Genomic DNA, 21,218 nt, shown 5'->3' with positions numbered 1-21,218 from the left:
ACACATGTATACACGTGTAGGTACACATTTATCAACACACACTCACACACATATAGTACACCCCCCCCCCCCCAACACACACATACACCAACACACATTGCAATCTGTAGGATTTCTATTACATCACACAGAGAAAATTCCCCCGCGTTCATGCCACCCTCTGCGCCATGCACTATCAAACCCACACCGGCCAGGACGGCACCAAAGAATTCTTATGGCCGTCTTATTCCGCTTCAGTTGTTCACTCTGACCAGGAAGTCACTGTAGATTTGTCTATGACAGTGTACCCTACAGACAGCATGCATTGTAGGTCACATGAATTCAAAAGCTGTGCCACGACTGTCTCACCGTCACTTATTTCTCCACACAGGCACAGCATGTTACATGTGCACTGTTGCAATAGGCCCCTTTAAAAGTGAAATGAAATTTGAATACCAAACAAACATCGTCAACATAGTCAAAGCAGTCAATAGTTAAAATTCCATGTATTTGCTTTCATGCTACAAGCAACACTGTAGATGAACAAACTGGTCTGCAATGTAGCTTCAGGTTATGTTGACAAAAGCAACAATCATCTTTAATATACCTGTACATGAGTTTTTTATCCTACCAGTTACAAACACACACACACAAACACACATAGAAACAGAATTTTAAAAATGTACCACATCTAATACCAGACTTTGTTGTTGCTACATGTACGTTGAAAGTAGCAACAATGGGTCTTGAATACCTTGTTTCTCCTATTTAACAGGTACTTGTTCTTCAAAACATTAATTATTGTTGAAAAGAATGGATAAATACAGTGTGAATTATACATTTAAGTATTTAGAATATAAAAACACTACTAAAATTGCTGATATTCAGAGGAATATCAATCAATATGCCAGAAATAGATGTACGTAGATGCATGAATCTTGCTGCAAATGAGAAATCTACCTCACAGATAGTTAGTTGTTTTTAATGAACATTGTAAGATTAGAAAAGACAGAGCACATGAAATTTAGGCAAAATTATACAAATTGAGGTGTTTCAAGACAATCTGACTAACTCTATCTTTTTGGGTGTCAAATGGTCATCTCATTGTTGATGTGCTGTTTGCATGAGTCTTCAGGACTTCATGAGGGAAAAATTACTTCTGTAAGGAAAGGATTGTCAAAACAGGTGTTTGAGCAGCAATCAGACAAAATGTTTCCTTTCAATTGAAAAATAACAATATGAAATGAGTAGGCTTACATTCAGCAAAATTAAATCAAACAATAAAAATGTTTGACAGAATATAATTCACAATAAAGTACTCTAATTACAGTCGAGTTCCACGAGATCCAATTTCCACTAGGCTTTATTGATAATGGATACTTCAAATACTTTGAAGATATCCACCCACCTCCCCCCCCCCCCCCCCACCCGTCTTTCTTTCTCTTTCTGCCTCTTGACTCCTTTGGAAGAGAATCAAAGTATGCCAGATTCCAAATGTGTATGGTGATGTCAGCTGATTCTGGTTCATCCACAGAACAGAAGTAATATTTGCAAACTATGAAATCATCTTTCCAAGAATACATTGAGACATGAACACTCATATTTGATATCACCTGGAGTATCAGTAGAGAGGGTATCTTCTAGTTGTCTTGCATTTATCTCTCTCAGACTCTCTTTCTAGGAAATTGCAACACTCACACCAATGATTGAGTTTTGTGCTGTACCCAATGTTGAACTACAAGCTCTAGACAAGACATCTACACTGTGTACATTGTATATATGAAGAGTTTGTTTGCAAAAACCGATAAGTCCATTTTTGAAAATTTTGAAGTATGGTCTCTGTCATAAAGTACAAAATAATACCTTTTAAATGATATATTGGTCACTACATATAGAGGTAAATTCTTGAAGTTATGGTCAAAAGAAGCAAAAATTTTGTAATTATTCTCTTTATTTTTCTTGACCTTTAATCGCAAATATCTCCATTTGGCAAATATGGACCTAAACTCTTCATATCATTGGGGAAATAAGGGCAATTTATAGCATGCATATTATGGGTGGAAATGAGCTGCTTGGCGGAGGTCTGCACTTTCCGTGTGCTTTTCTAGTTCCTTTTAATTTCCAAGTCACTTTCATTTACCTTTTCTCTGCTGGTTTCAATGTGGTACATGTACTTTCCACTCTACCTCTTTTCTTTATTTTCTTATTCTTAAACTGACAATATACGGCATGTACTTTTTAACAGCTGCCGAATTATGTCTATTGCTTACTATACATGAATGCATACGACAAAATATAGAATGAGGTGCAGGGGAGAAACTGCATTTATTAAATTGCTGTTCGACACACTGAATACACTGGCAATATTAGCTCCCAAAATTGAGGGTCCTCATGAAGTGTTTTCATGGTGGGAGCACTCCGGATAAAGCAATACAAACAAAGCAAATGAAATCTGCAGCTAATTACTTGAGATCAGCACATATCAGATAAGTCACCTGATACGCTATGCACTGTAATGCTTGACAGCCCCTTTTAATTATTGCTGTCGATTGCATCTATTATACATGTACTGAAACAAAGCAATCAGGAATCATTATTTTAATACACGTTGTACATACACTGGGTCACTACTGACAACTGAAATTCAACTGTTAAAACTGCACTACATGTGTAGCTTTCCCCAACACATCACACAGGGCTCACTCATTGCTTTAATTTCATCTTTCTATGGATGACAGTATTCAAAAATAAATTTAGGTAACTTAAGTTTTCCTTTGTATCCATTGTCATACAAGTAGGGCTAGACATCAGTAGGGCTTAGCATCACCTGCGGCCACCTAAAATTGATGTTCAGATTAGGCAGCTTATATAAATGAATCCTCCTTTTTCATTATATTTTGGGCCACCAAAATCTAAAATTAAAAAATATTTGAAATTTTGTATTGTCAGAAAGAAAAAAACAAAATGTGTTGTAGCTGTTCTATAAATTTTGTTTGAATACTACAGTATTGGCAATGGCCATTTGAACAGTGGGCGGGGGGGGGGGGGGGGGGGGTGAGGAGGGGGTTATTCACATTGTCCTTGTCACACAGCCATGATCAACACCATATGCAACTCTGTACAACTCTGTACTCATCAAATCATCTCCAAAGTGCAGCATTTCATGGCAAGAAGAATTCTGATCGACAGTGTCTTCGAAGATGCCTTTGAATAAAAATAAATAAATCAATAAAAAGTCCTACATGTACATGACACCTTCAGGCTTCATTGAACCATGCGAAAAATGTTTCTTCCAAAGGAGGGCGACTATAAGAAGAAATGTCATGTAAAACAAAACAGAACAAATTAACCAAAATGGAATGCACACCAGTCATACATGTATGACTACACTCTTTATTGGGAGATACCCAGGGGATATCATATTGGTTGATTCACTGATAATTCAAAAGGTTATCTTGCTATCTGCATACACTGTACATGTGGGTAAACACTACAGGAGCTCAAATATTCATCTAGCGATTGCTTTTGCCACACTTGTTTTCCATTCAAAGATAAAAGTTTCTATTTAGGGTGACTTCACCTCTGGAGGACTCATCCTTTTCCTTTATAAGATAGTTCTGATTCATCACGTGTGGATAAATACTGCTCCTTGTAGAAGATTTCACATTCTTTCACAGGCCATCTCAACAGATATAATGTACAAGTAGAAGGGCATTTGAAGCACTAAAATACATACTGTACATTGTGCATACAATGTGGATCACTTGTACTAATATACGGCCTACTACATGTACAGGGCCGGCAGAAACGGGGGCTCGCCCCCCCCCCCCCAACTTTTTTGCACCCATACATACAAGTGTAGGAATACATAAGGTGTCATCACTTTGTCCCCCCCCCCCCCCAAATCTACTTCTGTGGCTGGTTCAAAAGGACACACAAAAAAAAACTTCATTTTTAGCGAGGTACTTCTGCTATGTTTGATTGCAAACTGTACAAAATATGAGGACTGGTTTCATGGTCTGAACACTGCACTATTTACTCCAACATCTGAAAGAGAAGGAGCCCCTCCTTATCCAGCAGTCCTACATTAGCTACAATTGTATCCATGGCCGAGTGGAGGGGACCAGGGACGTGTACAGCCAGCTACAGGTAATACTTCTGTTTATAGGTAACAAAGGACTGCCACTGTTTCATTACCATCACACTGTTCCCCACTCCCACCTCCACACACCTCACACTTTGCCTGATCTCATACAATGTACGGTATATTCTACAGTTCATGTATGTACCTGCTTGCCTTTGGCAATAAAGATGGCCTTGGCTGTTGTGAATACAAAGACCTAGTGCAAGACCCCATTTACTGTAGGAGCCAACTGGCACTTCTATATAAATGTATACTGTGGTACAGTATGTCAACACAATCATTGTCACTTCAATCGTCTGTGAGAGCGACTGCTGCACTTCTAGACTACACAAGCTGTACACCTCTCACAACTGAAATGATGATAGGGTCAGAACATGATGAAAATATTGAACTTCTGGTAGCATCTTGGCAATATGAGGTATGAGATATCAATGGACATGTTCCTGTATCTCACAACGTAGTTTGCGAGATCATGGCAGAGTGACGCAACTCCATCAGAATGTGAAATATTGCCGTCATTTTTAGATAAGGATTCGGATGTGTCCACTTAGATGGAGCAATAGTAAAGCGAGGTTTCACACGCATGTTACTGTACCCCACAGGACAAGACATTGGCTAAAATGGGGCAAGCTTGTCATCAGATACGATTGCAATAATACGAAATCGAAACTGTACATATATTCCTCTTATCAGGGAAAGAAACTTCAATGAATGTACGACAACACATAGCCATGGGTACTGAGCTTTTCATAGTCTTGCGGAAACTTCATGATGAAGGTATGTTGTCGTACAATGCATCAGTCTATACACACATAGAGTCCGGCTGAGCCCAACTTTAAAAGCCTGCAGTCAAAAACAAACTTTTGTTGTTTTGTGAAACAACTAGCAGTATGAAAAACTGCATAATGGAGGTTTAATTTCTTTGGTATATATCACACACTACTATGGCACCTGTACTGTGAGAGAAAATAGATACCGGTACTTTGTTTTTTTAGATGTGATGCATGTCATTGTACAGTCTGTATGCTTCCAACACAACAGAATTTCCAGACAACCAATAGCATTTCTGCTATTTGAGTATTTGCGCTGACCTGTTTTGAGTAGCAACAATGGATCTACAATCTGTATTACGTGTACAATAGCAATCATGATATTGCATAGAAGCATTGAGGTATTCACAGCAATATTAATTAAAGAGGAAATTCACCCCAAAATAAATAAACTCTAAAAGAAAGAGGGAAAAATCCCTACAAAATGCTCCAAAAATGACAAAAATTGGATAAGAAATAAGGAAGATCTATGACATCTTGAAATTTCATATTTTTTTTTCAGAAAACATTTCTTGACCAGTCCTTATGAATATTCAAATGAGCAAGTTGATGATGTCATGCTCTCACAATTTTTCATGCTTGTTACAATGTGACACATGAAACTAGAAAAACTGCTATCTTTAGCTAATAAAAGTAAAAACATATTCCAATGTGTACCAAAATATATCAGAGTTAACATTCATTCCTTTTTATTTTGGTTAGTTTAAGGCAAGTTTTATATTCATACAGCTGAAATATGAGATTTTTGTCATGACTGAAAATGAATAAGAAATTGTGAGAGCATGACATCATCAACTTGCTAATTTGAATATTCATAATTTCTGGTCAAGAAGTGTTAAAAAAAAAGACATTTCAGAATGCCATTACTTCCTTATTTCTTTCATCTGATTTTGATCATTTTTGCACTGTTCTGCACAGAATTTTTCTCTTTCTTATGAAACTGATATTAAAGATTCTGGAGTGGATTTCTCCTTTAATGGTACTGGTCACTACTGACTGACTGTGTGGCAAGGGGTGGATGGTAAATCAAATGCATTCTAATACCAGTATCAAGAAGTTGCTTTTTTTAAGGTTTACTAGTATTAACAATTTAAATAGTGTACATGGTACATGTATGTGAGTACATGGTGAAAGAAACAAAAGATAATAAATTATGTTTATACTTTGTGCATCAAAAAAGAATATCATGCACTAGCATCATCATTCTGCAACATTTTTTTCTACTACATTCACCCTTCTCCGTCTCTGTGTTTAAAGGTCAAGTGTCAAACGCAGGGCTCGGGGAGTGCGAGCATTTGACTGCAAAGCGCACTGGAGAGGAAGTGGCTTTGGTTTGGTTTCTTGTTTAAGAAAAAAAAAAAGACAGAGAGAGAGAGAGAAGGGGATGTTATATATGAAGACATCGGTTATTCCCAAGGATGAATCAGACACCTAAAAATACTCTGACATGAAGAATGAATCCATTGTCAACGCCACACGCAGCAGAGCCGGTGAGCAGGAAGAAAGAAAAACTTCTCTTTCTGTTGCTCACGTGAAAGCGATTCGCTTTCTATCACTGGACCATATAGGAAAAGGAATTTAAAAATGTATGCATGTAGGACAGCTCATTCTGGAAGTCCATTCTGAAAAGTACCGGAGAACTTTATCTGCGCACAGTCACGCTTGCTACATAACTGTACATATTAGATTTAATGATAACTTTTCTAAAACTGCATCAACTCTAATGAAGCACTGCACAACTTCTGTTTTAGGCTCTACTGTACATCCATGTGCCTGTGAACAGTGTACTCTTTTTCTCTTTGAAACACTTTGAACAATTATGATGTATTCGGGGAGGGGGGGGGGGTCTGAATCTACTGGACCATTAATGTGCACTTTATACAATGTGTAATTGCGTTACTGAAAGTAAAACTCTCAATCTCCATGTAGGACAAAGACTAATCTTTTTGACATCATTCATCAAACAGGAAAGGTACAAATAAACACACAAGCCATTGTTTTACACATGTACTTTCATTTGCTGAAAAGTTGTTTGGTACAATACAACCCCCAAAATCCAGATGGACACAAATATACAAATTGTAAACATGCAAGCTCTCCATGGCTTGATCTATGATACATGTACTGTGGATGCTGAATACCACTTTCGCAAGGGTCTTTATTTTTGTGATTCAAACTATGCATATATGCACACCTATTTCCAAGTATAATTTATGTACAATATGCTGAACGCATGCACGTACCAGTATGACATTCGCAATCCTGACTGAAAATTCAACCATCAGTGAAATTGTCTCACAGCAATTTGCAAAATATTACGCCTGCAAATTGTTTGGAATCTACAGCATATCGTCCCTGCCGAGACAAGAACTCTACTGTGCACTGAATCTCAATATCATGAATTTTCAGAAAAGATATTTATAACAAAAGAACATGAATGTTACCATCAAATCAAGCAGAAACATTGTTTAGGATGATCCATACATAGTGATCTGCTTTAAAACTAACATCAGAATTGCTGATATTCAAAATTGAGTTCTGTCTAGGTTTTTCAATTAATACAAAGATATGCCAACTGAGATACAAATGAAAAAGGTGTCATCCCTGGAATGATATACGTACAATACATTCATATGGAGGTTTGGCACAGTAGTAATAGCAATACACACTGTACATGTAGCATATCCACTGACTTTTCCCTTACAAAAGGGTTGAGTTTAATGTTGACTTTTCAGAGAACAACAAAAGGTTGCATTTAAAGGATTCAAAGCTGCTGCACACAGATTAATAGCCTCAAAAGTTGTAAACATACCATTAGTCCCATACAAAACTGTACAAACAGGAAGTCTACATCTGTACAAGCAAGCACAGTTACTTCAAAGAGGAACCACTAAAGTAAATTTCTACAAACAGGCACATTCTTGGGTCTACAATCTACTTCCATGCTGTTGGCCAATAACTCCCCTGGTGCAGGGAGGGAGTAATTTTTCAACTCTAATTTGATTAGCAATTTCAGCTGATGAAAAATATTTCAAATGGTATCCTGTACACTTCACTACAGTAGAATAAATACACTACAAAAAGAAAGTTTGTGTTGTAGTGGTGTAAAAAAAAAAAAAAAAAATGCATTGCAGCAATGCCCTACCATGATAATTATTCCCTGTGGTGTGATCAGTTGTGCTTGCTCACCAGAGGATTTTTGCTTGCTGACTGATGAGAGCTTTGAACTACTGCCATAATTAAAGCCACTATTTAACACTGGGAGCAGTGATTAAAAAAAAAAAAATAGAACTATTACATTTGATGTATATAATGTTTAGTTCAGCTATATCACAAAACATTCTGCCACACAAAAATTTTGCAATACAGCCAAAAATATATGGAGATATCACTAATTTCCTCAATAGAGCATCGCGGTGATAGTTTATTCTAGAAAAGTTTTTAATAAAACTATTGTTCAAGCACTTTAATTTTTAAAAATTAATAATACTGATTAACATTTTTGTGTTGGTTATTTTTATCCCTAACTCATATTTTAGAACTATTTTGAAGTACTAAAGCTGTTTTTTTTTTTTTTTTTTTTTTTTTTTGTCTGCAAATGATAGCATTGAATAGCAAAGGAGCTTTACTAAAAGGTCCTGGTTACCTTTGGGAACAGTGATTTTAAAAAAATTAAGATATGACATTTAATGCATATGTGTAGGTCTGTTGTACCACAAAACATCCTATCAATACATATAAAATTTTCACGATAAAGCCTAAAGTACCTTTTGTATTTCTTTGTATTTTTCTCAATAAACCGTAACTGTAGACGGTTTAGTCTAGAAACATTTTTATTATAACTATTGTTCACATTTTATACATTTAACAATACTTAACATTGATTTTACCTATTCAAATTTTTACAGTGGTTGTTTCTATCCCTAACTCACATTTCAGAACTATTTTGCTGCACGAATGCTGGGTTTTTGTTTCATCTGCAAATGGTAAATTATGCCTTTAAAGGTCCTGTTTACCTTTGGAAGCAGTGATTTTAAAAATGTTCAAGATATCAGATTTTATGCATATGTGTAGGTCTGTTGTATCACAAAACATCCTACTATATAAATTTTTTGCAATAAAGCCTGAAATATAAGGAGATATCTGTATTTTTCTCAATAAACCGTACCTGTAGACGGATTAGTCTGGGAGCATTCTTATTATAACTATTGTTCACATTTTGTATATTCAACAATACTTAACATCGATTATACGGATTCAAATATTTACAGTGGTTGTTTCTATCCCTAACTCACATTTCAGAACTATTTTAATGCACAAATGCTGGGTTTTTGTTTCATCTGCAAATGGTAAATTATGCCTTTAACCCTTTATGTTTTAAGGAGTCCAATGTGCACAATGTTTAGACACATGCCTATGGACAGGAAATGAATGGGGCATGCAGAGGGTTAAAAGCAGTCATATTGTACTTGTATATTCTACTGTATTAGTACAAGTAATAAAAATTTACAGGTTGCTGCATGATGATGGGTTTAAACACATACGTACATTGTACGTAGTTGAATACACTGCTGCCAGTCAGCAACTACATTTTGAACCTTGTAGTGTACACTGTACTGTAGGATACATGTAGGCCTACATTGTATGTACCCTGTACATTTTCATGTTTTTCATGTGTTTTTTTTTTCATGTAAGTATAAGGTACACTGCATGTATAATACTAAACAATTAAATACAATTATGGGTTTGATGCAACTTACAGCATTTGCTTTTGTTTTTGTTTTTGTTTTTTGTTTTCTTTAAGTTCTATGCAGTATGCCGTATGCATTGAAGGAAATTTGATTTCGGGAAGAAGCACTTGTAAACAGAAAATTGGGTACCAGTACTCATGGCATGAATGCTGCTGGCCTTCCCAGTGTATTCATGCAGCGAAAATGGCTACCATAAAAAATTCAAGCTGAAGGACTTTGTACCAAGGTACAGCTGCAGACGTTTTCACAGTACAATTTACTATTTTTAAAACAGGCATGGATGATGACTTTTGATGGCGAGAATGCACCAATTGTGCTTGCCTCACATTTGAAACGTCATCATAGAAAGTTATTACAGTGTATTGTACGTCCCTCGATGGCATTCTACAACCTCCAGTGGAAAATACATGTATCTGACAGTTTCCTCACCCATCATTTACAGGTCTTCATGTATCAGAAAATGATATGACAGCAACACCTCTGTAATGATTGAACACAAAGGACTCCAACAGCCTTAAAAGTACTTTCTAGACATTGAAGAGGAAGTAGGCCTACATCATGAGTGGCAAGAATCCATCATTTCACGAGAAAGCACGCCTGGCACACACGACTTGGCAGGCTCTGTGAGACACAAACAAAAGCTACAATGTACAAACGTATCGTCATGTACACTTGTAGGCTTGGAGCCTGGAGTGAAATAACACTTTCCACGGTAAAAGCCAGATCTGGGACGTTTAGGGAATGCCCATCATAATAAAAAAAATTTAAATCAATAGGGACATGTACTGGTACAGGAGGGAAAACAATTGCAGGGTATAGACACTACTAATTAATGTACTTCAATGTTTTATAAACACGATACCTGAAGGCAGGTCAACAGACTTTTCTGTGACGTCAGTAACTTGTATCGGTCAGGCACACTCTAGATGATATAGAGATCGATGCCCATACATGTACAAATCAGTGTATGCAGGGGCCTTTAAACTCGAGGCATTTTCAAGCTCTTGCTAACATCCGAACACAGCACAGCATCTTAAATGAAATCATTCCACAATGTACTGAGTATTGTATGAATTTCTTGGCAATCAAAAAATAAAACTACAAGAAGAAACCACATGACCATGAGGGGGTAACCTACATGTACAAAAGGCTTTCAAGTACCCTGGGACAGTACAGCATGCCAAAATGCTGCATTTTGATGTCATCATTCAGAAAACAGCACTTCCATTTCACTCAAACAGTGAATTTCACTTGTGTAGTGTTAAGATACCACCAACAATATATATTATAATGGAATCTAGAAAAGTTACAAAGCTGTATATACACTGAAAATAATGCACACAAAAAAGTACACAAACTTTAAGTTTAAGTATTCTGTGTGTATGATGAAAATTTGATATTTAAACACAAATTTGAATAGTATTGCATACAATGTGCACTTCACACCTTTTGAGCCCGAGTCTTCCCAACTCTTAACCCAAGTTTCCCCGGTATACCCCACAATTCGGACAAAGCTTTTATGCATACTACAAGTACATGTTACCAGCTAATTCTTGGTCAATCTTTCAGGATACTGTACATGCTCAGCATACGGGATGCTATTCCTGCACTCTTCAAACACCACTGTCTGGCTTTTTCGTGTGTGTCAAAACACTGCTGTCTTCGATCCCGATGCTGTACACTCACTTGTCACAGACAACGGACACAATAATGAACAGTCTGTTTAGTCGGAACAGGAAGTCAACTGTAAATACATGTTTGTACCAGGCAGCACACATGCTGCTACGGGCAACAGCGAACTCTGACCCAAAAGTTGGCACATCAAATTTCTGCCTGAAGTCGAAACAGAATGACTATTATCCCTGTCACTATCTGACATGCATCATGTACAGTGTACAATGCCTCATATGAAAATACCACTGAAACAAACATATCTAGTGCTCATTTGTTTCAACAGTGGTTATTTTTTTCCAACTTTGGATGAATCTTGGAGAGACATTGCCATAGAAAGTAATTAAATATATATATATATATATTTTTTTACTAATAAACATTAATTGAATCAAAAACAATACGCAACTGAATTATATTCCATACATTCCTTTTAAAAGTTAAACTAATACATTTACGTAAGCGCATATTATCATTGTAGAAAAAATGCTGAAAATTGCTTATAAAATCCAAAAGTAGTGAGCCAGTGGAATAAAATGGAGTCATATGGGGCCTGAGATTTTGATTCTAGCAGAACCTTTGTTACAGGCAAAAAAGTGTGAAAGATTTTAAAACAAACAGCTATATTAAGAAAGAACTATATCAAAGATAAAATTGAAGTGCATACAACTGTATGGTAACTGCATACTAATCATGCACAGACTAATGAACTGTGAAATCATCCAATATTGGCTAGGGCAGAGTGGGAGTGGGTGAGCATTGCAATATAATCCTGTAAAAGAGATTAATCTTTGGGTCTACGTAATTTCAAGCACTATGATAAAACATAAAGTTCAAGGTAAAAGACTTGCTGTAATACACAAATGACACATATGAAATATCAACATACAATTGTAGAATATGGTGCATGTGGACAACAAATAATATAACTCATAAGATGTCATTTGTTTTTCCTTCATTTTTCCTAGTATTCTGTAACCCTGTAAGAGCATGTTGACATTGTATCAAAACCTGCTGGTAGTGCCATCATAATTTCAAGTGTTGGTCCACTTTCATCACGTGCAGCGCACTCATTAAGGTTACTTTTTTGTTTTTGTTTTAAAGGGATCGTATAGTTTCGGTTGAGACCTAATTTCAGGTTTGTGACATTTTTTGGTGAGATGATGAGAAACCTCTTATGAAATATAAAAGAGCATGTAATTCTATGAGGAATTCAACATTTATTTGATGAAAAATGGTTTTGAAATGGCTTAGATGTGCAAAAAAGAGCGATTGTCCCTGTAATAAAGTGTGGGACCCACACTTTATTACGATCGCTTTGTTTTACTTTGTTTTTGGATGTTTCAGTCATTCCAAACCCGATTTTCATCAAATAAACTTTGAATTCATCTTAAAATGGTATTTTCTGTACTATATCATTTAAGTGTTTTCCTGGTATCTCGCAAAAAGTTAAAAGCCCAATTCTCATCTCCACCAAAACTGTACTATCCCTTTAATCTAACCATCACTAAATTAGACAGTGTTTCTTCAATTTTGTTCAGCTTGCAGGATGTTCAATATACAGTTGTACTGGTGTTGTTAAACCTAGGACATTGTTCCATCCATGCATGCATGCATCCAGTACACTTCAGTGTCGTGCTATTTATAGAGCGCTGGTAATCTTAGACATGATGTGCATGAATGACCATAGCCACAACGACCTGAACGTCCTGTCAGATCAATCACTTTGTATACTAATATTCACCACAATCAAAAATACTGGGTTTATACTGCAGATGTGCATGGGTTTAATACCTCACCAGTAATCTTTACTCTCTGAATAGCTGCCTATACTGTATTTGATTTCAGCAATTATATAAAAATCTGCTCTGCACCAATCTGTACAGCAGTTATGAAATAAACTATTTGTTTCTTTTATCTTTCATCATTCTTTTATTTTTGTTAGTTGATTTTTTTTTTTTTTTTTTTGGTGTTTTCATCACAGCCTACCGTACATTGTACCTCCATAGTACAAGTACATTGTACCTCATGTGGGGAATGATTCCAAAAGCGGACAATTGACCAGGCATAATACCGACAAGCACAGAATGTATACAATGTACAATTGTACGGGTGCGGCATACAGGTGTACACTAAAAAGTACAGTTTATGAGACATGCTGTGCTACAAAGGTCAAATGTACACATCACTCAAACAGGGAGTCACAGAATTATGCCTTCCTCACATTTTTCTCACTCTAATTAAAACTTAAACTTTGACTTTATATGAATCAGTGTTTTCTTTTCCCCTTGTGCATACTGATTTCAAACCATGGTAACTGTACATGTACAGTTGTAGATCTAACTACATGTACGTATTGTATGTACATGAAATCATATGGATACAGTGAAAGTAGAATTGACATTAGTAGAATTGACATTCACACAAGACAATGTGACTGAAAAGATCTAAGCAATTTTGTGGCATTACCATGCCACATAAAAATATGGCACACTGTGTATCTCTCAACCTATGTCTATGTCTGCCACAGCTGCACTACTCTACTGGTGCATGCTAGCCACTATTGTAAAGGTGCTCATCAGATATTGGCCTTTTTGCAGTGTATCAATAAAAAAAAAAAAAAAAGCAATAGAATCTACTTGCATACTTCCCCCTTTTCCTGCCTACCCTGGTCAAAATAAACAGTTTAGTGTAATGGGGATGACTTACAATTTGTATGCGGACTATGAATACAGCATACAGAGTCGAGGAAATTCACAATTCTTGTAAACTGTTGTTACACATTTAGAATCTAGCACCCTCTGTGCCTAGCTAGTAAGATTGTGACACATACACTGTACAAATTACAATTGTAGCTCCTTGATTGATCCTATCAGTAACTGGATACATCAACTAGCAACCTACAATGTAACATTTTGGTTTCTATCGATCAAGTACGGTACTTGCAGCAAAGCTGTCTGTGGTGTAGACCCTACAACTTTTTGTATGAAACTCAGAAAAGGGAAAGATTTGCATAGGCAAGCATTGCAATAATTGATGTTCATGTCATTGCTATTGCAGTCAAACATGCATATGCCATAGATGTTCTACTTCTAGATATGAATAGATTTCATCTCTACAAACTCGATGTACTTTAATGTTGAGATTGAAACATCACTGCATTCTGCTAACATTCAATTTTGTTTGGTGGTCCAGTGCTGAAGATCAAAACTCACCAACTTTGGGGGTATGTGGGAGCCAATGAGTGAGAGTAGAGGTGGGAGAGAGTTGGTGTGCATAAAAAATATAAAAAATCAGTCATATCTGCTCTTATTCTTAATGCAACATTCATATTTCTCTTCTTCTGCATTTCTATGAATATGATGGACAAGTAGTTCATTCAGCATCATAGAATTTGAAGCATTTGACAATGCAAACGTGAAAGAAAGATACAATCTATATTGCCAGTATTGTGGCCGTTCAGACACAAGGAAGTTCGGAACACCGGTGAACTTTTGAGGCATTGCTGTATTCAACACACAATCAAAACGTATACCATGGGTACTGAAGACACGTATACTCACTATGCAAACCACACACATACACACACCGCACTCATGCCTGACACAACCAGCTAGCTACAGACAGTGCGACTGAACTTGCATTTACCTGCGAAGTTTGCGATCGTATGTTCGAGAGTTCTAAAGTGTCTATGCAGCCTGGTTTTATGTGGTTGAGCAAGTGACACAGAATAACACCATCTCGTAAAGTCTGTCCCAAATCGAAAGCTTCGGCGGTTGGACTCATGATTTTGTGCTCGCGGTGCAGAGCGCCACATTCCACCAGCCACCTTGCACATTGCCTCCATGATTCCTGGCGAGACATTTTGAAAATTGAAGAATTGTGCCCAAGTTTGTCCTATTTACCACACCACGGCGACATGCTATCTTATCACTTCCCTGTTCTGTTTTCCGCACATTATACACTGATTGCCTGGTAAGACTATACTAGTGCAGTGCTGGCGCTGCGCTGTCTCCTCGCCTCATACAACTCACATAACACAGAAAAGTGGGTTGTCCCCACTTTACTCCGATGTTGGTTTCACGCAGTGCGCTGATCCGATGGGAAAGAGAAGGATGCGCGGAACCATAGATCCAGTAGACGAGATTTGTGCTGCAGCGAAATAAGCCCTCCCCCGATTTGTCATAGGCCTGGCTCCTTCACCAAGTCTAGGACGAGTTGTTGGTGTTGTTCGCGTTGTTGCTTTTCTCTTTGTTTTTGCTGTTGTCTATGTTCCTGTTTTCCTTTACTGAATTTCAGTAACAGCTAGTAGAGATACTCAGCTCGAGATAATTGAATAATATATTTATTCACCGAAAGGTGTGAAGTAGCGGTTCATATAATTAGAGCCTAACAAGACGATTGGATAAAGAAAGCCCACTTTGTTCAAAATCAGAGACGGGACAAAAAGATTCTCGAGTTTAATGTGACGAGTTTAAAGGGACTGTACAGTACTGGTTGAGGTGGGGATTCATGTTTTGAACATTCTTAAGTGAGATAATAAAAAGCCTCCTATAAAATATGAAAGAGCATGTAATATCAAGAAGGATTCAACGTTTATTTGATGAAAATTGGTTTTCAAATGGCTGAGATATCCAAAAAAAAAGTGTTAATAATAAAAGGCGACATGCCACAACTTCATTAGGGTCTTTTGTTTCACCTTGTTTTTGGATATCTTACCCATTTCAAAACCGATTTTCATCGAATAAACTTTTGATACCCCTTGAAACTGCATGCTCTTTGACATCTCATAGAGTGGTTTCTGAATATCTCGCAAAACGTTAAAAGCTAAATCCTCACCTCGACCAGAACTGTACACACCCTTTAACCAGTGATGGAAATCGGTAAAATATTGTAGAGTATAAGTCCGGGAGGCGTGTCTCCATTTTGCAGATGGAGTGATCACAATCACACTGGTGATGCAGATGAGGTAATGATAAAGTCATCACCACGCGGGTCTCACAGTCACCTGCATTAATCTTTGCCCCCACCCCCCCTTTTTTTTTTTTTTTTTTTGCTTACTTTTTTGAGAGGGGATATAATAGAATTAAGAGAGGTTATATTCTTTTGCAGCAGGCTTTTCTCCCATATCTTCTTTTGCTTACATACACTCCCGGTTCTGAAAACTTGCCCGTTCTGATGTTTGCTCGTCTATCGAACTTTATCATTTCATCATCACAGTCAATAATAGGGGCCTAAGGCCTACCAAAGTGTGATGTTCTGGACATTCATCGCCATGGAAACTGGTTCTAAGCAACCTCCCCTGGTCGGAGTTTTTGTGCAAGCCAGAACGGAAGAATGTGGCATCATTACTTCGGTACTCTGCCTAACACGGGAGTGGATGTCCCCTTTTTAATACAACTATTGGATTAACATTGTCTTGCTTTACACTCGGGCCTTATTACAAGTCACTATTATGTCTCACTGTCACGGATATGCACTAGTAAACTGCTAGATGAACAAGAGCATGGTCTCTCACAGACCTTATTTATAGATCTTCATGAAAATTTTCTTTCTGTTTGTACTCTTGCAATCCGCAGATCCGCGTAAATTCCCATTAGAGCCTCCATATAGGTTTCCGCCACAATAATATATGATTCCAAAGTCTGATCTGGAGACCGCTCTTAAAGGCATGTGCGTTTTATACATTTTAAAGGCACAGTTTCACAATACCATAAAATCTGGCGTGATTGGCACTATATATTATGCTACACACTCTAAGAAAAACTAGGTTCAACTTTGCACCATTACCACTGTCACACTGGGAACACCTTTAATGTGTGCTATATACTTCGCTAATATCAGACCAGAAAGGTGCAAAGTTGCACCTTTAAGGAAGGTGCTACCATTGTAACAGATGCAAAGTTGCACCAGTCGCTCCCAGTATGACACTGGTAAAGGTACCAAGTTGAACATATTTTTTAGAGTGTATTTTATAAAATCTATCAGCTACGACAAAATTTGTGGGTGAAAACAATGTTTTCATGCTCCATATTTTTTTCCCCATAGATATTATAGTGTTAAAAAACAAACAAACAAACAAACTTGAAAGACTTATCGGATGTGTAGCACTGGAAATTCTGTTCAAAACAAAACAGAAATCTTGATTATAGTGACAGCACATAAGAGTCTTGCAATAATAATGATGATAATGATGATGATGATGATGATGATGATAATAATGATGATTATTAACAGTGCGTATATAGCGCCATAGTGCGCAATGTCCATACGCGCTCCAAAAAATGGAAAGATTTACGAAAACATTACAATTCCAACGACAATAATAGTTAAATATAATAACCTCGATAGCTAAATGGATAATTATCATTGTGTATAATTGATTAAATAATCATGAATATAATAATGACCTATAACTAAATGGATAATGACGGCTTTTATGAGAAATGAGTTGCCATAGTTGCGAAGTTATAGTCCAAATATAATATTTATGTTTTATATAGTATATAATATTATGTGTAAACAGGGAGGTGAGAAGACTCTCCTCCCTGGTGCAAACAAACGTGGTCTGGAATCACACATTTAGTTTTTCAAAAGGAAGACATACATTGAAAATTATTTGTAATGGCTCTAATCAGCGTACCAAGTCTGGACGCAAACGAAACAATTATTGTTTTGTTATAAATATGCCTTAAGTGATGCTAATAATGGTGGCCCACAATGTATCCCATATTAAAGGGTCTGTACAGTATACTGGTTGAGGTGGGGATTCATGTTTTGAACATTCCTAGTGAGATAATAAAAAGCCTCTTATGAAATATGAAAGAGCATGTAATTTCAAGAAGGATTCAACGTTTATTTGATGAAAATTGGTTTTCAAATGGCTGAGATATCAAAAAAAGTGCTAATAATAAAAGGTGACATGCCACAACTTTATTAGGATCTCTTTGTTTCACCTTGTTTTTTGGATATCTCAGCCATTTCAAAACCGATTTTCATCGAATAAACTTTTGATACCCCTTAGAACTGCATGCTCTTTGACATCTCATAGAGTGGTTTCTGAATATCTCGCAAAACGTTAAAAGCTAAATCCTCACCTCGACCAGAACATTGTACACACCCTTTAAAGGATAATACTTTTACCATGATGATAATGATCTTGCGCACATTCATCACAAAATATCCCCAGTGACATGAAAAATCAATGGCAACCGATTACCTTGTACGACGTTCTCCGAAGTGAGATCTCTCCAGATACACATTCCAAGAATCACTTGGAATTACATAGATTATAATCAATTAATTGTAATTAATCACGCACATATCATAATTATACTCTTTTATTCATAATTTCTTCCCGGAGACGAATGAATCATAATTGGGTCAGGGACAAGGGGAAAAAAAGAAGCATTTTGATGTTTTGTTCCATATAGCAATTTTTCACTGCCGTGAAGTGGCTTCAGCTCAATAATGACAAACAATATAATGGCATTGAAATGTAAATAAATGTCAATTGAACAAACAAACAAACAAACAAACAATCCCCATGGAGGTTGGTTCCCTTCTTTTCTTATTGTATTGTTATGGCATGGATGGAGCGTGCAATCTTCCTCACGCTGAGAGCAAAATTATCGAGTTGCATCATCATAAATAAACTTATCAAAATTTAATGATGAGAAATCAAAATTTAAGGATCACAAAAGATGATTTCGATTCAGGGCAACGCCTATGTGATAGGCCCGTTTTGGGTGTGAGTCATAACATTCCTTTGATTTGATTCCAACTATGTAGGTTTTGTGTATAAGTTTATAAAAATGTTTGCTTGTTTGTTTGCCTTGAAAACTTCAGAATATCGACGAGACCAATAAGCGAATAATGACTGCATATTTGCCCTTCTTACAGTACACATGAAGGCACGTTCAATAAAAATGAAAATAAAAGGGAACATGCAGTTCTTCTGTTAAAAGTAATGCACATAATAATAAAACATGAAATAAACTATGACGGCTTGAAGAGACACTCATATGCACTAACATACCTTACTTTGATGCACATGCATTATACATTTTCACGTGATTACTATAGTTGCGCATCCATTACGGCATTCAAAAAGTCTAAACGTGATCAGAATGTGAAAGTAAACAGTTGATAAGTCATTAATTATAATAGGAGGGGTGGTATTCAATCCTCAGAAAGCCATTAATATATTTGCTTGAGATCTGTAGAAGAGCTCCCAACTGCATATAATCCTGTTTCGTGACATAATGGTGAAAGTAATCCGGTTCAGATCGTGTGTTCTTTTTTTCTTCTGTAAATTGTCCTTTGATTGGCTGATAGCATTTTATTTCTAAGTTTAGACTTGCCATACATTTGCAACCAACATTAACCTTTCATTGTGTAAGTCTGTTTCATCTTCGCTCAAAAAAAAAAAAAAAAAAAAAACTTGTTTTGAAGTATACAGCTTTTAGATTTTAACGTCGTTGTGCAAACGCAAAACTGATTTTTATTTTCTATTTTTTCCCCCTTGCATTGAAACTTTATTATGATTTAGTTGTGTGGATGGCAAAAGTTTGACAACTGCCTTGTGACGTACATAAGAACTGAATAGAATAACCCAATCTATGCTGTCATAGAGTTAGGCAAACTCGCTGCAATGTGATGTAGCAAACACAGTGATTAAAACAACAACAACAACCGAACATTACGCAGAATCGCAGGTATAAGAAAGAGGCAATATGAAGAAGAAAAATTATCAGAGCTCCCCTTGTTATCCTCTTCACAACCCAGAAAATAGTGCATGGAGTATATCGTCTAATATAACGAAAGAAAGTATTTTTTGACACCAAGATCATGTCTATTGATAAAATTCATATCGCGATTGACGAAATTGCGTCTTGATGAGCAGCGAACACTGAGGGCGCCAGAGCAATCAACGTTGTATACTTCTCTCATTATTCTCGTCACATCATTCCATCGAGAGCCAAAATTGCTTTCTCCCTCATGTGACGCCAAAGTTGCTTCTTCACGTGACAATGATTAAAGATGGTATCACGTCCAATCAGAACGGCAAAGGGGAACAACTTCGACGAAAAATGTAACGATGTATGAACGCCATGAACACACAAAAAAGGTAAAAGCTTCAATGAGATTATCAAATGTGTTTTTTGAAAGGTTCATAGCAAGTTTCATAATTATAGTTTTTCAAGTATTTTGCATATCGTGTTTGAATAATTCCAAGCCTTTAACAAAAACTGCTTCTTTTACAATCCGATAACTCTCACCAGAGTGTTTTTATAGGAAATAACGTATATCTAAGTTTGGATTGATCAGCACGCTTAAGCTTATATTCATAATACAAATTATTTATGATAATATCAATATGGCCAATTGTCCAATCTTCCTGAATCGCGATAAAAAGATTTAATTATTTGGTCATCATCAAGATCAATGGGAGATGTCACTGGAAGATAGAATGCGTTTATTCAGCTAAATTGTTGAATGTGATATAAACAGAGATGCCAAGTTCAAAAAACTTTTATGAGTGAGATTTTTATGACTCGGCATCTCGGCGCTCGCACGCATGCGCGCGCGAACGAGGGGAGTGTCCCCCTCCCATGGTAGGGAGCTTTTTTAAGTTATTAGCTCTTAATTATGCGATCTGGTGCATACTTAAGTGACTATGTTTTACTAATTTTGAAAAGCAAAAGGGAAATATACCTTCAATTGCAACTATCACTTTAATCCTTTGAGCTATATGCTCCTTATTTTTGGCCCAAATTGCAGACTTCACCAGATGCGTGAGAAAAATGGGTGCCATGCGTGAGATCGTGAGACAGACCCTAA

At 36.7% G+C, this 21,218-nt stretch overlaps 1 protein-coding gene across 1 annotated transcript in view; it reads right to left on the bottom strand.

Moving 5' to 3' along the window:
• LOC140240457 (guanine nucleotide exchange factor VAV2-like) overlaps positions 1 to 15,307 on the bottom strand; it is a 105,337-nt gene extending 90,030 nt beyond the window's left edge. The window contains exon 1 of the mRNA XM_072320227.1: positions 15,024 to 15,307. Within this exon, the coding sequence (XP_072176328.1) occupies positions 15,024 to 15,239 (216 nt within the window). The 5' untranslated portion in view covers positions 15,240 to 15,307. The remainder of the gene's footprint in view (positions 1 to 15,023) is intronic.
• Positions 15,308 to 21,218: the final 5,911 nt, after the last annotated feature.

The sequence above is a fragment of the Diadema setosum genome, chromosome 17, assembly GCF_964275005.1.
Source record: "Diadema setosum chromosome 17, eeDiaSeto1, whole genome shotgun sequence".
In the NCBI taxonomy this organism is placed as follows: Eukaryota; Metazoa; Echinodermata; class Echinoidea; order Diadematoida; family Diadematidae; genus Diadema; species Diadema setosum.
Note: the sequence above shows the minus strand (reverse complement) of the source record. Positions and strands in the feature narration are given on the sequence as shown.